The sequence below is a fragment of the Phallusia mammillata genome, chromosome 3, assembly GCF_965637545.1.
Source record: "Phallusia mammillata chromosome 3, kaPhaMamm4.hap1.1, whole genome shotgun sequence".
Classification (NCBI taxonomy): domain Eukaryota; kingdom Metazoa; phylum Chordata; class Ascidiacea; order Phlebobranchia; family Ascidiidae; genus Phallusia; species Phallusia mammillata.
This window is the reverse complement of record NC_137254.1, coordinates 16,100,946-16,117,368: the sequence shown is the minus strand read 5'-3', so window position 1 is coordinate 16,117,368 and position 16,423 is coordinate 16,100,946. Positions and strand designations below refer to the sequence as shown.

General features: G+C 36.2%; 6 protein-coding genes across 8 annotated transcripts in view; 4 read left to right on the top strand and 2 right to left on the bottom strand.

Moving 5' to 3' along the window:
- Window positions 1-2,005: 2,005 nt before the first annotated feature.
- On the top strand, window positions 2,006-2,573 carry LOC145219684 (uncharacterized). The gene is made up of 3 exons (XM_080087014.1): window positions 2,006-2,069; window positions 2,129-2,281; window positions 2,427-2,573. Exons 1-3 carry the CDS (start codon window positions 2,058-2,060, stop codon window positions 2,571-2,573), a joined length of 312 nt encoding a protein of 103 aa, XP_079943140.1. The 5' UTR covers window positions 2,006-2,057.
- Window positions 2,574-2,627: 54 nt separating this feature from the next.
- LOC145219683 (intelectin-1-like) lies at window positions 2,628-3,547 on the top strand (the record flags this gene model as incomplete). The annotated part of the gene is made up of 4 exons (XM_080087013.1): window positions 2,628-2,709; window positions 2,855-3,029; window positions 3,212-3,300; window positions 3,360-3,547. Coding segments are annotated over 4 exons (450 nt in total), but the record flags the coding sequence as incomplete, so codon positions are not given.
- Window positions 3,548-7,221: 3,674 nt separating this feature from the next.
- Window positions 7,222-10,197, top strand: LOC145220375 (uncharacterized). Of its 2 annotated transcripts, none has more exons than XM_080087613.1 (3): window positions 7,222-9,418; window positions 9,476-9,705; window positions 9,793-10,197. In XM_080087613.1, the coding sequence occupies exons 1-3, from the start codon at window positions 9,287-9,289 to the stop codon at window positions 10,031-10,033; spliced, it is 603 nt and encodes a 200-aa protein (XP_079943739.1). In that variant the 5' UTR covers window positions 7,222-9,286; the 3' UTR covers window positions 10,034-10,197. The 2 variants fall into 2 exon arrangements, with proteins under 2 accessions (XP_079943739.1, XP_079943738.1); XM_080087612.1 differs by having other exon boundaries at window positions 9,751-10,197.
- LOC145219682 (uncharacterized) lies at window positions 10,090-10,976 on the top strand (the record flags this gene model as incomplete). The annotated part of the gene is given in 3 exon segments (XM_080087011.1): window positions 10,090-10,559; window positions 10,561-10,588; window positions 10,590-10,976. Coding segments are annotated over 3 exon segments (564 nt in total), but the record flags the coding sequence as incomplete, so codon positions are not given.
- Window positions 10,977-11,015: 39 nt separating this feature from the next.
- Window positions 11,016-11,845, bottom strand: LOC145219680 (uncharacterized). Its single transcript, XM_080087009.1, has 3 exons — window positions 11,840-11,845; window positions 11,503-11,748; window positions 11,016-11,445 (listed from the first exon to the last, which is right to left on the bottom strand). Exons 1-3 carry the CDS (start codon window positions 11,843-11,845, stop codon window positions 11,365-11,367), a joined length of 333 nt encoding a protein of 110 aa, XP_079943135.1. The 3' UTR covers window positions 11,016-11,364.
- LOC145220361 (uncharacterized) overlaps window positions 11,741-16,423 on the bottom strand; it is a 6,499-nt gene continuing 1,816 nt past the window's right edge. Inside the window, exons 2-9 of one of the 2 annotated variants that reach the window (XM_080087600.1) lie at window positions 14,059-14,243; window positions 13,559-13,669; window positions 13,433-13,498; window positions 13,218-13,274; window positions 12,924-13,099; window positions 12,683-12,747; window positions 12,523-12,617; window positions 11,741-12,436 (exon numbers count right to left, since the gene is read on the bottom strand). In XM_080087600.1, the coding sequence (XP_079943726.1) occupies window positions 12,291-12,436; window positions 12,523-12,617; window positions 12,683-12,747; window positions 12,924-13,099; window positions 13,218-13,274; window positions 13,433-13,498; window positions 13,559-13,669; window positions 14,059-14,224 (882 nt within the window). In that variant the 5' untranslated portion in view covers window positions 14,225-14,243 and the 3' untranslated portion in view covers window positions 11,741-12,290. The remainder of the gene's footprint in view (window positions 12,437-12,522; window positions 12,618-12,682; window positions 12,748-12,923; window positions 13,100-13,217; window positions 13,275-13,432; window positions 13,499-13,558; window positions 13,670-14,058; window positions 14,244-16,423) is intronic. The other variant, XM_080087602.1, reaches the window with a different exon arrangement.

The following is a 16,423-nucleotide window of genomic DNA, read 5'->3' as shown; positions in this document are numbered from 1 at the left end:
ATGGTTATGTCACCACTTTCCACCATATGAAAGACCTTCAATTTAGGTGTAATAAATTGCGTAGCCTAATGATCTTTATGCGACCTTTTAACAACTTATCTCGGGTGAACCCGTCAAGTTATCATTGTAGACTTTAAATTTTTCCATAACCTTCTTTCTAAGCCCAGACTATGCAATCTTGATAAACCCGTTGCTACTTGTTTTGATTTATGTATACAATATTTGTTTTACAAAAGAATTTACAAATTTAAAATGTTGTTGCTAAAAACGCTTAACCCCAGTCACACAGAATTGTTCATTCCTTTCAATGGTAATAATCGGTTATCAAAGGTTACGTAATAGAATGTATTAAAAAAAATTTAAAACATCATCACAATCAAAAGAACATCGGAAAAGGAACAGGTTTTATCAAAATACATTTGACTTTTTGACACATTATTTTCTCATTAGTTATTAACTACGAATTTGTTTGCATGACTATTTACATAATGTAGCAGCACATACAACGAAACAAACCAACTTCAACACAACTGAATCTGTGACAACAAAATCACCTTTTGGTACTTTCCCCAATCCTGCCCGTTCATGTGTTGAACTGAGAGACGCTGGTTATCAGGATGGAATTTATGTCATACAGCCGTCACTCAAACCGTTTGAGGTATTAAATTAGATTTAGATCAACGAAATTATGATTACTTTCATTTGTTGTTCCTGAATAGACATCAACATTTAAAAACAATTGCCGTTGCTAAATATGTTAGATCCCCTGTCTGTAAACAGAATTTAAGATCAAATAAACAGAATTAAAGAACTACTAAAACGAAAATCATTCTGACGTACGGCAAAAGAAATTAGGTGCCTTCCATATTGTATAATCCACCAATACCACCATATTAATTTTCAGAATACCAAATTTCCTTAAACCTACGATTAATGTTCACAGGTTTACTGTGACATGGTAGCTGCTGGCGGTGGATGGATTCTCGCAGCTACAATTAACAACAATAGTTTTAATACGAATGACACTTATGGTGGATCGTGGTTTCTTATGACGTCAAGCAACCACCAGAATTACTCCAGTATATTCGATAGCGTTACATGAATTGCAACAGCATCTATTTTCATTTTTATTTCCAGATTACCAAAATTGGATGAACACAAGTTCTTTCGGGACATTCGAAACTTGCACAAGATCAGATTTTAAAAGTCAAGCATATCATCAACATCAGGCAAACATTGTGTAGTGTAACAAATTCGACATTTTTTCGTAAAACTGAGAAAATGTTTTAGGGAAAAGACATTATGTTACGTCATGTTCCAAACCAAACACCACTACAGTCCAGCAGGGAAGAGAGTTTTCTGCAATATCAAACTGAAAACGGTTTTATGAAAGATTACGGAGGGAATTTGCATAAAATCTATAATTATCATTATCCATTGAATCCAACGAGCGGTAATATACTTATATTAGTAGTAGTAGTAATTAATTAGTTATATTATATTTTTGTTGTGTATAAAATTGCAGTTCTAAAGTATTTTAATTTACTTTCACGTTCAAATTTAAGCTTTTTATCCCGATGTAAATTCGATGTTGGATCGACTTGCTGCAAATTCAACAGAAATCACAAACCTGATTTCTGATTTCTAATTTTACGATTATGGCACTTACTCAGACCGCCTGTATGATAACAATTTGTATGGTCGTTATGGCGGAATGCGGGTAAGTTATCTGCATGACCGCATGGTGTAAAATTATACGCAAAAATTGTTAATCCAGATTTACTATGCCAAAACTCAAACTTGCTATCCAAGCTTATACCGAGAAAACTGTCAAAACGGTGGTTTGCATTACGAGTTAGATTATAGGTAAGTAAAACATTTTTTTTTCTTTTTTTCCGGTTCCTCGTCAATTTGTTTTTTTTCTTTTTTTCCGGTTTCCTCGTCATTTTTGTGCACCATAAAGGTGTGATCGCTTCAATACGATACGATCAAGCCGAAAAACGCATCCCTTCTTTGCCTTGTTTGCTGTTGGAAACTTTGATCGCTGCTTTCTCAACATGGACCTATGGGTAGCGGATGTTGTACAAATAATTTGTTAGAATTAGTTTTTTATGTTTGATCTGTTTAGGTATACTCTGATCGACCAAGTACGGATTCAATAGTTTTGTACAAGGAAAATCACACACTCAACAATTTCTTTTTACATTATGAAGCACAATGTAGAAGTGAAGCTTTGTATGCCAGCTTATGTGATGTTTGGTTTTACGTCATTAATACTAAGGTAATTTGCTAATCACTTAATGCTTTATATTTTACTCTTTTTATTGTTTCACTGATTAATAAATCGAATGTTCTTCATTAAAGCATTGTAACCAGAACTGACAAACATAGTAACGCAACACTATAGCTTGTTGTTTGTCACGCAGTATTGGAATTCTTCCGGAACGCCTCTTATAGCAACGTACAATCATGCATACGAAGGAGATTATGATTTTGGATGGGGAGTTTCTGAAGCTGAATCCAACACACTTTTCGGTTACACAATGATTTCAAGGTGTCTTGTGTACTGTTGAGTGTAAAGTGATATCGTAATATTTTTGTAATATTTTACTTTTCACCTAGAAAAAAACGATGCTTTGATAACCGAATCGGAGATCAATGCTGTTACCTACAAAATATTGGAAATAATTTCAGAAACTGATAACTTCTGTAAGTAAAAAATTTAACAACAATAATTTGAAAAAATATATTGTTTTGTTAACACATATTTACACGATCAATTTAGGAACATTAACTATTCCAAATCAATCGTCTGCTTCTTGCATTATAGATTATTTTAAGCTTGGTGTTTCAGGTCAGAATTGCTCTTATGACGACATACTTTTACAACCAGTTCAATATTCTGTCGGAAACCATTTAGTGGTTAACTCGTTGCTGCCACCAAGTGTAAAACCTTTACCGACCGGTTTCATTCAGTTTCGGGCTTATGGGAGAAGTGGAAGCGTCTACGCAATGTGTCCTGCTGTTAAGTTAGAAGATTTTTCATGCATTACACTGTACAGATTCTGAATGAAACGTTGGGCCTGCAACATTTACACCTTTCGAGTCGGTGTTATATCTTGTTACATAACGTAGAATCATTTACACAATGCATTTAGAGTAAACGAAAAAAGGTAAGAGGCCTTAATAATACAACAACTGAATTGTTTAGGGTTAACGATTGGCGAAGCGAATTTGTTTGTATTGGAGGAATGAAGAATCCGGATTCTCCCTACTTAGATGACTGCAATGATTTCACAAGTAAATAATCTACTTTTGTTTGACATTTGGTTTCTTCAAAAACATTTGTGATAAAACAGATTGGAACGGATTGCCGCGAACCTCTTTGCAAGAAACGACTCCAGTTGATTATGCTCATTCTTTGAGAGATTTGGATTCAACGATTATGATATTTTATCGATAATATATTCGGTATGACTGCATTAACGTTCATTATGATTTGTCAAGTATTTGCAGAATTAAAATATAGTGTTAGTTGTTGTACATTTTTACGCAACTAATGTGATTACTTTTACACCACGTGCTGTAAATTTGGGCACCAACAATTTTTATGAAAATTTAACTCAAAAACAGGCGAAATTGTTTCTAGCAATTTATGCCTTTTAGCTATATTTTCAGCTATTATTTAGTAAATTTCATGAAATGTTTCAGAAAAGTAAGCTAGTTCAATACATGGCTACTTCTCAATTCCCGCTAATCACATGCTTGACTACTCACCCACTTTAAACTGCTATATCTCCCACCCGCACAGCAGCTAAAACTCATTGTTAGGAGACAATGGCCTTTCTTGCTAAATAATTATTGTTTTGCAAATATTATGTTTTTTCAAAACAAAGCGCATAATATCTACAGCAAAATAGTAGAATCTGTTCAAATGGCTCAGTGGCCCATTGAAAATGTCTTGGTGGCCTAGTACTGGGCCATGGCCCACAGTTTGGGAACCACTGGCATAAACAGAGAGATAATTGCGCACCGAGAGTAGACACGACTGTGAGAAACGACTGGTGGGGCCAGTCGGAAAGGCCCAGAACCAACGCAGCTGTGTTACAAAATAAGTGAGGTTGCAATGGAAAACAAAAGTAAAGAACCAAGCCTTTCTAAATAGTTTAAGCCCTACGTAATAACAAACAAAGCTCTATTATTCTATCAATACTGCACTTAGGACTGTTGTTGAGTGGGTAAGTTTAGGTTTCTGGTGATAATCGAATTGTAACGCAGATATTCCTAAATCAAACAGATAATCAACAATTAAATAAGATGATATTGCAAACATACCGACGATTTAGGGGTGACATGTCTCCCCTTACCAGAAAACAGGGGTGACAACATATGTATTGGCTCCCCTGTTTTTGTTTAAGAAAAAATATTGCCAGAAAGACCACGTACATTTAAAAGCGGTAAAGTAGTTAAAACCTTGTTGTACTCTTGTTTTTTTAGATTGAATGTCACAATCAATGACGAACGCAAGTGTCTCGTGGTTTGTTACGCAACGTAATAGTTGTTTCAGTAACAATAGGCATTGTTATGTGATTGTTAATCATTCGACCCCCAGTACAGGCTGACTGTTGCGGTATCTTATATTTACTACACTGCAGAAATGACTAGCCAAACAAATATACAGGCGTTTTTCCAGCCAAAACGACAGCGTGTCGAAGAAGGAGAGTGTAGTAGTAGTTATGTATTTGGTAGCAATGAGTCAGAAGATCAACAAGTATATCTGTGTAGCTCAGATGAGTGGTTTAAAGAGTTCAAGTGGTTGCGATTTAATCCAGATGGATCATGCGAAATTCGCGTTTGAGCGGTTTCAACAAAAAGGTGTTCCAGCGCTCGCTTGAAAACTTGCCCGTGGGTAAAACGTTCTGTTGGTTGGACAAGCTTTTTTAAGGGAACGACTGCATTACAGAAGCACTGCGATTCGGATCTGCACACAGATGCTTGTCTTGCTCTAACGGTATTTATCTATTTCGTCTTAGACTTAACTTTTTTCTCCTTTTTTGAATGGAATAACAACTAAAATAAACAAGAAACTTTTTAGCATAGTGTGACCTTAAAAATTGTGTGGAACAAATGTTATGTGCCATAGAATAAAACAGCTTTTCACTCATAGGTTGGTCGTAACGATTCGTCGAATCGCACGGTGCTAGACGAACGTTTGTTGGCCAAACAAGAATCCAACCGAATTGCACTTAAAGCTGTTATTAGTGCAATCTGTTTTTCTGGTCAAGCTGGTTTGGCACTACGGGGTCACAGCGATGAGAAGAACAAATCAAAGGTCTGGGGCTGTTGAAATTATTGGGTCAATTTAACGTCGACATTCACCACTATTTTACAGACGACGTTGTGACGAATTTTTGTCGCCCGAGATCCAAAACGAAATTATACAATCTTTAAGTTATACTCTGTCATAGCTGACGAAACATGTGATATTTCAAACCAAGAGCAATTGAGCGTATGTCTGCGTTATTGTGGAGATTCAATGGAAAGCGACAAAATATTTCTTGGCTTTTACTTGTGTAAAACCATAAAAAGATGCTTTACTGCGCTGCAATCTATCTATTCGCAACATGAGAGGTCAGGGATACGACGGAGGAAGCAATATGGCGGGAAAAGTAAGTGGGGTTCAAAAACGAATTTTAGACGAGAACCCCAAAGCGCTTTATTTTCATTGTGCAGGTCATCAACTAAATTTGGTTTTGCAAGACGCTTGCCACAATAATTTAGCCGTTAGTCAAGTTGGCACCCTTTTAAATGCAGTCACTAGGATTAGCTGCACCTCAATTCTCAATGTTATCTATGACGCAACAGTTGGCTTGCAAGCTAGAAGTTCAACTTTGGCTGTAGCAAAGTCGAGAATTTGTGGTCATGAAAGTATACCAGGTCCCGACAGGGGCTTTTCAACTCTAACACTACCTAAGTCAGCATACGCAGCTGATCGGCGAGCGAGAGGTGTTTTGCGGAAGCGAGTGAATAACATACTTAACGTGACCCGATTGACGTAGTTTTTTACATGACGTCACACATCAATTTTCAGTTTTCTGCGATGGTTATTTCATAAAGTAAGAAATGTTTGTCAGGCGATAGGGAAAATATGTGACGTCATTATGTGCGTGACGTATCCGTACTATGACCTATGTTGATCATATATGTAAAGGTCATTGGTGTATGTGCAGGTATGACGTGTGGTCATGAAAGTATACCAAACCCCAGCCGTTGTATACGGACAGGTTTAAAACAAAGTATGTGGCAATTAAAGATAGCAAAAGAAGGTGAGGTCGAGATGCATCAAACCTCACATTTATAAAAGAAACTTTGTCAAACATTATTGTAGTTTGGGATTGTCCATCGAAGCAGTTTACACACACCAGGTAGAGTTGATTACATGCGTTTGATAAAATTTGGCCATCGCTACAAATATTAAATACATACTCGGAAGCCCACAGCATTACCCCGAAAATCAGTGAGAGCAGTAAAAAATTGCTTAAGTTCTTCCATTCTAAATTGTGCAACACTCAGCTTCATAAAGGCATTCCACCTCATCTTCGCTGTAAAGTTCTTCTGCCAATAGCTTTTTGATAAGGGCTAAATTCTCAATGCACTGCTAAATAATAATTTTGGAAAGAAAAATGTACTAAATTTAATTTATGAAAGAAAAAATAACTTCTGGTGTTTGTACAAATGTACAATGCCGCACTTACCACAAATGTACAAATTGCCTCACTTATCTGGAGTGTACATCATAAATTGTGCCATCACATTCATAAGAGAAATAAACTTTAGTCGCTTCTCTTTGACTTCAGAAGACTCATGAGCATTGCATGACCTTTTGGTCTCGTTTTGCTTTTTTCGCCCAACCGTCTATGTTGAAGGGATGGAATCCTACAAACTACCAGGAACACTTGTAAAGTCCTGCTACATCATCGCGTTATGTTTTTAAATGACCAATGTATGGTAAAATTTACTTACATACTTTTGCTGAAACCGTTGTTTTCTTTTATTTCTTGGTAAAATGGGTCATTTGAAAATTCCACACATGTACATGTAACTCTCTTCGTTGGTGCCATATGTTTTACAAAGAAATAATTCGATTGTGACGTTACACTTAATTTCTGGAATTAAACCGCTTGTGCCCTGAAAATGTATCTATGACGTAATAACCGACGTACAAGAAGTTCCTTTACCAAATAGCCTGAGTGAAAGGCTGTCATAAATAACTTTTTCAATGTCTGACAAACATACTGTTTGGATCAAGTTTAAAATTTTGGCTGAAGTGTAAAACTGTTTTTGGTAAAACGTGAATTAATTAAATTATCAACATTTTGGCACAATTATGTTTAATTTTAACATTTTGGTTCATGTCGACTTTAAATTATGTCTCCTATTGTAATCACCATTTTGGCTCATGTTGAAATTGACATTTGGGCTTGATCTTTACAACAAAGTATGGCGCATTTTGAGATAAACATTTTAGCTTACTTTGACATCAATATTTGGCTCAGGTTGCGTCTTCTATTGGCTAAACATAGCTGACTTTGTTTAACAACGAGTCAGCATTGACTCAAATATATGCTTTACAAAATTTTTGGCTAAAAATGAGCCAAAACCATTTTTGAAAATCATAACATTTTCAGTCAACAAACTTTTAGTGTGCAAGTAGAAACATGGCTCATTACAAGCCGATACTGGATTGATATAAGTCATGTTCAAAAGATTTTCAAAATGGCTCATTCCAGTGTAGGATTTGCTCTCTGTAAAAAGTTCATGCTGATATTGTGCCCTGTACCACTTAGAAATCGTTTCATGTATGACAATGCTTTGATGAAGTGGATTTACTTCCCTGTCTCAGAGTCGAAGGTTACCCCTAATCTTTGCAACTTGCTGTATTATTCCTTTGTGTGTATAAACTGAAAAATAGATTGTCTATTCAGAAATATCCCAAGTCCAAATGTATACCACAAGTGGTACTTTTTTTCCTCACTTAAAACAAGCTTTGCATGTTTCCACAGTTAGTTGGGAAATTAGATTTATTTGTTTTAGTTACTGTATTTTAAGCATATATTGCAGATCCAAATTTTTCTGTTTGGCTCACCTAACCTAACAGCCTCAAGATGTTCACATTCTAGACAGGTTGACTGTGCCTGCTGACTTTCTTAAGTCAATGCAGGTTGGATTGCTGCAAAAAGGATCAAACTTTTTTCAATGCTCTTTTAGACATAGAGCTACAAGCCTACTTTTTGTTTTCGCAAATGCAAAATTCCTTTTTCGTTGTCCACACAAATACTGGGATGTTGTATTTTGGTAGTATCATGATGAACCCCACATAACTTTTTGGGCAATTTTGACATGTACATTTCTCCTTTTCTTCTAATGATTTTGTTTCAACAATTTACATGTACATGCACACATTTTTTGTGATAAAATGTAACCATGTTTTTTGAAGTTGATCAAGCGAATACGAATAAATACGGTATTTAGATTTACTGGATTTAGATGTGAAAAAAACAAAAATGGACTGACTATGTTGTTGGTTTTCCAAATGCATTAAAAAATATTTTGTCATTAAATGGTTACCTTTGGACTCTGAGATGATATGGATTATCACTATCAGTCCATTGAAGTAACACTCGCTCCCAGCATCCAAAATTTGCTTTTGATTTAGTCCACACTACTCTTTCTTCATTTAACATTACACTCAGAATGCCAATAGGTGTGACATGTATCAACGAGTTAAAAAGGAAATCTTGATTGAGCTGTACACGTTTTCGTTTAAGAATCTAAAATATACCAGACGCGGTTGACGGTGGCGGCTGGCGATTAGCGGCGGCAACGGTTGATCGCGTTTTTTCCGCGCAACGTCTGACGCAAAAACGGCGTTCACACCAGCTGTGCCAAGGCGCCAACGCGGCGACGAAGTGTTTTTGTCTTGCAAACACAGCGGGATAGGAAATCGATCTTGTACCGAACAAAGGCTTTGCCAGAGTCAAAAGGGCACGAAAAGTAACGGCTCATAACTTATGTGTCCATCGTTATTTGCGCTGTTGGACGCTTATAGCCAAACAAAGTGGGTCAGTGTGCTTGACAGACAGACAGTGTTCTTGACAGAAGGAGTATATTAAACTCCACCCCAGTGAAGAATCAAATAATCATGCATGTTTATTTATGTATTAAGACAAATATCTCAGGAATATGGACAATTTGTTATTAAACCCCAGTAAAGAATCAAATAATCATGAATGTTTTTTATTTATTAAGACAAATATCTCAGCAATATGAACAATTTAGACCTACTTTTGCTACTGCTTTTGAATCAGCAAATGATACTGCTGGTTGTAATGTGGATGAGGATCCGTCGCCGAAGAAGGTAATACAGTTTGTCATTTAATGCCCCCAAACTAACATGTTATTTGCATGACATAAGTGTACCTTGTGCACGGAATGGGTTCGGCCTATATTTCAAGACCGAGAAATATTGGGAGACTTTAACTTGGTTGATATGCATGCAGATGAGGAGAGTTTTCACAAATGCTTTCGCATGAATGTAGCAACTTTTTATGAGTTGCTACACAAAATGGAACATTTAATATCAAAGAAGGACACACATTTCCGGAAAGGCATTTCACCAGCACAACGTCTTGCAATTACCTTGAGGTATATGGCACATACTTATAAACGTAAACAAATATTGTGAAATAGGTATCTTGCTACTGGTGATTCTCAGTCCACCATTTCTTTAAGTTTCCGGGCCGGGCACTCAACAGTCAACAACATTATTTTGGAGACCTGTGAAGCACTTTGGGATGTGTTGATGCCGGAGGTTCTCAAACCACCATCAACTGAGCAAGAGTGGAAAAATTTTAAGAAGAATTTAATGAAAATGGAAAAAAAGAGTGGAAAAAATTCTCAAGAATTTAATGAAATGTGGGACTTTCCGATATGCTTAGGTGCAATTTGTATTGTATATTGCGCCACCTTGTGACGCATTAAGTATATTGCCCCGCCTTGTGACGACCTTGCCGCATGCCCATATAAAAGCGTGAGTTTAACCTTTACGGTCATTCGAAGTTTCTTGTAGCTGTGGGCTTGTTGTGTCGCTGTTTCATTCAATACACAATTGATGGCAAACGTGTTGTCATTCAAGCACCTGCAGGTGCCGGATCTGAGTTCTTTAACTATAAAGGCTCACATAGCATTGTTTTGCTTGCAGTATGTGATGCACAATATTGCTTTACTATGATTGATATTGGTGATTTAGGAAGACATAGTGATGGTGGGGTGTTTGCCAATTCACAATTTGATAAAAGATTTACGAGTGGGGATTTAAACATGTACAGTCAGGCATGTTTGCCCAACACCAGTGTATGTGTACCATATTGTATTGTCGGTGATGCTGCCTTTCCACTGCGCCAAAACTTAATGCGACCGTATCCTGGAAAAAATTTGCCTGCTGACAAAAGTATTTGCAGACTTTATCGGGCTATACGTGTTATTAAAAACACTTTTGGCATTTACAAAAGCTGCATGTTGTTTGCACAATTTTTTTGCAGATCAAAAGCAGACAAAATGTTCGTAATGCATATTGTCACATCTTCATTTGTTGATAGGGAAGATCGAATGGGTAATGTGGTTTTGGGGGAGTGGAGATCAGAAATGCACAGCTATTTAAATTTCCAATCTCTTGGTAGAATGGGAACAAATATATGTACCAGAGGTGCTGCTTTTATCCGTGACCAATACAAGGACTATTTTAATTCTGACAATGGTGCACTGCCATGGCAAAATGCTGTTATCCACAGAATGTAAATGATGCATTAGGTTTGTGTTTTATATTTTTCTTGTTCTGCCTTCCTTACCTTTGCTACATATGAACCTAGTTATTTTCATTCACTGTTTTGTTTTTGAAAACAAACAAAGCTTTTGCACATTTTCGTGTTTGAAAAGCCAAAAAACATTTGGCTAATAATACAGAACAAAAAATGTAATGAGGTAACAGAACACCATGAGTACACACAATTAACACTTGGAATATAAAAAAAGTACAAACGAGCATATAAAAATTGAAGACACTATACATTGCACAAAAAAATTTGGACACATGATACAGAAGAGAAAATACAAAGAGGTAACACAACACCAGGAGTATATGAAATTGAAAACAACTAGACTGTAGAAAAGTGCAAAAGACACTATACATTAAACAAAAAATTGCTTCTTACTGCGAACTTAATCGTTGTGTTCGCAGATGTTCAGAAATGAAGGCAATTAAAGCATAAGCTTGATGCCACGAATTGTCCAAAGTTGGTGAACTTATCATTTTGTTGCCCTGTATTTGCTGCTTTGATTTCTCTTCTGATTTCTCCTTCTGCGGCAAAGCATGTTGTAAACGTTTTCCTGAAACAACATAAAACATGTTACGAAAAGCATGTACTTTTTTTTACATACACCTACATCCATTTCCGCTTGATCAGAACGTTTCCTTTTTTTGGATGGTTTTGATGTGAACAGCATTGATGCACTTGATGGAGTGGCTGAACCGGACCCCTCATCCAACACCTCAAGTGTTATCACTTCTGCAAAATATAACCGAAGTATGACATCGGTTGTAAAGGCCCAGTTTCTGCTTCTTTGAACTGTGGTGTTTACGAAGTCGCTTAATTCTTCGGAACACTTCTCTGTCACACTTCCCAGCGGGCACTAACACGTTTTTTCGACGTATATTTTATGGTCGAGACGTGTGATTTTTCAACGTTGAAATTAGATGCGTTATTTGGTGTAGAATGCAAACTTGCATCTACGTCTTTTTCGCGTACATTTATCAACGTATAATAAACGTGATGAAATAGACGTCGCAATAACGTTGATTTTTGGTGTAGAATGCAAACTTGCATCTACGTCTTTTTCGCGTACATTATCAACGTATATTAAACGTCCGTAAATAGACGTTGCCCTAAGGTTGATTTTTGGTGTAGAATGCAAACATGCATCTACGTCTATTAAGTGTATGTTATCAACGTATATTAGATGTCATGGAAAAGACGTCGTAATAACGTTTCTATTCGGTGTAAATTGCGATCATTGAAACGTCGTATTAACTTTCATTTTGGTGTAGCAGGCGGACACTGGTCTACGTCTTTGCATGCACCTCAATAGTAGCTATTACTAAAGCATCTGCAAAACAAAGCACTTTAGTTCGTGGAGACACGATTTAATAAAAAGAACATTTTGACATTGGCATGCTATGCAGAGGAAAATGAGGAATTGAATGAATCCTCTGCAGAATCACTCTTGCCTCCTTTACGTGCAGGGGCGTGCTTCAAATATGCTGCAGCTCTGCGTGTAAATTCTGCTTCACTGAGATCTTGATGGTTGCAGCGTATGCTTTCTTTGAAAAAAAAAACACAAAAAACAGTTTTGTGCCGAAAACCATATTAAACAATATTCTGTTTAAAACTGCATTGTACTGCTTACCTAAAATTATTGCAAAAAATGGAGAGTCTGCCAAAGCAAACTTTCCATGGTTTCCCCGTAAATTCATTTTTGCCATGAGACTATTTGAAAACAATCTGAAAACACAAAACAAATTTGTTGACATAGATAAATGACATGATACAATTTCTAATTTACTTACGATTTGATTGTTTTGTTGACAGCCTCACGTTTTGTGTATCCACCAATTAACTTCAACTGTGAAACCTGAAATTGTAAATATACCTTGACAAAACCATCACCATTTTAAATATTACCAACAAACTCATTGACATTAACTATTTTTTTTCAACATTAGTTTATAATGTTACAAGATTTGAAGCTAAACAAGAAGATACTGTAAATATGCTGCTCTTAAACTAAATTCCTGTTGTGTATCATACCAATTCTTTTCTCTGCTCTGGATCTTCTATTTTGCCTGCAAGCGTATAAACTTCATCTAAAGTGTGCATCTGCTGTGGTTTGTGTATGACATGCTCTGCACATGATGATGCTTTAGAATTACTTGTGATACTTTCCTTTATATCGAGCAACATGCTGAACACTCTCTTCTGAAATCCTATATATGTAAAGTTAAGAGGAGCACACAATGACATGTGCACACTACATGCTTGGATATACATCAAATTTTAAAGGTTTCAATCCTAACATGAATAAACTAGGTAAGTGCGACTTACGTTCCTTGGACATTGGATATGCCCTCTTCCTATTGCGCTGCTCTGGCAGATGAATATCTAAATACAACACAATGACTTAAACTCTAAGAAAATATGGGCAACCTATATTATTGTTGTGCATAACATTTTGCTTCAGACATTCTGATAATTAAATTATTGCATTCTTTATGGCAATAACAGAAAAAAGGAAGCAACTTCGAGTTGGTTTTAATCACCTTTTTCGACTTGTTTATCACCTTCATCTTTCTCAATTAGTTCTTCCGTGTCTGAGTTACTGTCACCTGAGCAAATTTATATTCAGGTAATACACTACAAATCAAATCATAATGCATAAAATATACATGGCACAAAGTCTTCAAAAGTTTTCTTGGTTCTATTTCTTTTCGGTTCTGGGTCCGAATATTCTTTCATCGTGGTTGTATAATCGTATCTTTCACACTCCTTGATGCTATCTAACAAAGATGTTAAATTTCAAAACATGCTAATTTCTATTTACAGGGTTCAAACAAAATGTCTGCTTTAAACAAACACAAATTAAATTTATAAAACAAGCAGGGGAAAAAACTTGCTAATAATATCCTCTTTGTGTTAACAAATGGTCATTTGCAACACATGCCATGGTTAAAGTAAAGACACCACTCCTTTCTATGATATGGTTATTATGGTGATTCCCATTAAAATTAGACTACTTTTACATTTTTATCATACAAAGTAAAATATGCCCCTATTTGGCAACTTTAAGTTACACTGGGGAACTTTTTCTAGAATGGAAAAAATAGTGCCAGAGATGAGACAAGTAGGATAAATTAAAATAACAAATTATGTTTTAATGTGCCAATACCTGATGAAAACTTTACTTTTATGACTGGAAACTTCTGCCAATGCAGTCCAGGTATTGCCTGCTGTTTCCTTAATTTTTCAGCATTTTGACCTTTTGGTGGCCAGTGAAGGACACCTTCTTCCTCCACATCTCCTTCTTTCCATACAGCTAATTTCCATGCTGACATACTTTACTTGCTGCTATGACTAAAAACACATTTGTAATATTAAATGGATGTAATTTTACATTTTACCATTGGCAAAAAAACGAAACCCCCTTGAGACAGAAATACATATCATTTTATGACGTAAAACACTGTCAACAACTTGTTTTTGACAAATGGGAGCAATAGATTTTGCAAAATATATGTCTAATTTCATTGAACAACATGGGTTTTGAAACCAACTTTTAAGTTTGCTTGTTGGAATGACATCACAAATAAACCTATCACAGCATTTCTGTTTCAAAAACACAACTTCTTTCGATTTTGGCAACAGAAAACAATTATCCCTTGTATCTGTAGAAGCATGGAGAAGCTCTGTGTCTGGCTTTGCAGAACAAAATCATCCAATCGTTTGGCAATCTGAACAACTGGATTATGTGAATTTCTAACCATATGTTTTACAATACGTAAATAATTCTCAAATGGAAATGCAGATATATTGTGTAAAGACTGTCCAAAATGTTTTACATCAACAGCTAAATGTTTTAAGCAATGAACATTGTAGACAACAAATGTTTCACCATAAATGTTTGCTGCATTATTTGCAAACATACAACACAGGCTTTTTGCAAATGGAAGATTTTTTATTCTGTTGACAACATCTTCATTCAATAACAGTCCAACAGCAACAGAAAGTGTCACAAAATTTAGAAACACTTTACGTTCCAGTACATTTTTTAATATTGCTGGTCCAGTATAAAGTAAAAAAGTACGAAACTCTGTAGCTTTCCATCGATCAACCTCAAGTAATGATCTGGGTTGTCTTGAAAAATCGCGAGGCAACTTTCCATTTAACATGCATAATTGCTCTGAAATTTGGCTAAGTTGATTTGCAGATAGCCTACAGCAGCGCAGACCCTTTCTCCAAAACAAAATCATTCTTCTAACCAAACCCAAACATATAAGGTGCATGAAATCTAATGCAAACTCTGTGACACATCCAATTCCACTGGCAATCAGTGGAGTTAAGCTTTTTTGGTGGTTAAGGTAGACAAACTTATTAAATAGGTCATTTGTACGTTTTTGTGGTTCCTCTTCAGCACAGGAGTATACAACCCTTGACTTCCAAGTCCCTTTAATAGTGCATCTTTCACATGCATAATATGAATTGTGGCTTTTAATGCATTTAAGAAAAGCACGTGCTGGTACATCACAAATAAATGCATGGATTTTGACTTTAATGACCTTATTGTGACAGTAGACCCCATTATTTTGCAGTTCATCATACTCCTTTAAAAAATCCCGCATGTACTCTGTAACAGGATCCGGCTTTGACAAAATATTGCTACAATGAACGGACACTGTTTATCAAAAGAACATAAAATGGGCCATAGTTGTACATTGGATGACTTGTGGTGTGGAATTCCATCAACATTTACTTTTAAATATATTACCTCTGGTATATATATATCAGTCATTTTGTGAAGAATTCTTAGAAGACATCTTCCAATACCAAAGTACAAATATGTGCCACCACAAACATTTCTAGTTTCAATTTGACGTGGAGTTAGTAAAAGAGTTCGGGGATCTTTTGGCAAATCTAACCCAAATTTAATCATAAACATTACTGCCAAGGTAGTGGTGTATATAGAATACATCGTGTAGACGTTTCGACAATCTCTGTTGCCATCATCAGTACATGTTTTCAATCAAGCTGTGGAACACGGTATATAAAGCACTAAGGAAAAAAAAGAAAAGAAAGGGAAGCCAGATGTGTGAAGTGACGTCACAGACGATAACAGACGAAAAGATAAAAACCGGAGATATGGGTCAGGTGTTGAACAGACGCAAGGGCATGGAAACTGTGTCGATGTTGAGCTCGGGTTCATGCCTTTGAATAAAAAGCGATTCGAGAAACAACAGTCTCACGCGGTCTTGGTTTGCGTCCAAAATCTCCGGCTCGGCAAAATTAACTTTATGTGTCGGATTCGATAAAATGTGCCGGCACACTTCTGATTTTGGTCCATGCGATGTTCTTTAATTCTATGAAACGAACAAACTTTCACGGCATTTTCCTATAAAAGAGCGCCAGGAACACATCAAAAGAACTAACGTTGTTTACCGGTTGGTTTGCAACTGCGGCGCTTCATACATTGGGGAAACGCGGCGAAATCTCGCTGTAAGAATTAAAGAACATCGCATTGACCAAAAATCAGAAGTGTG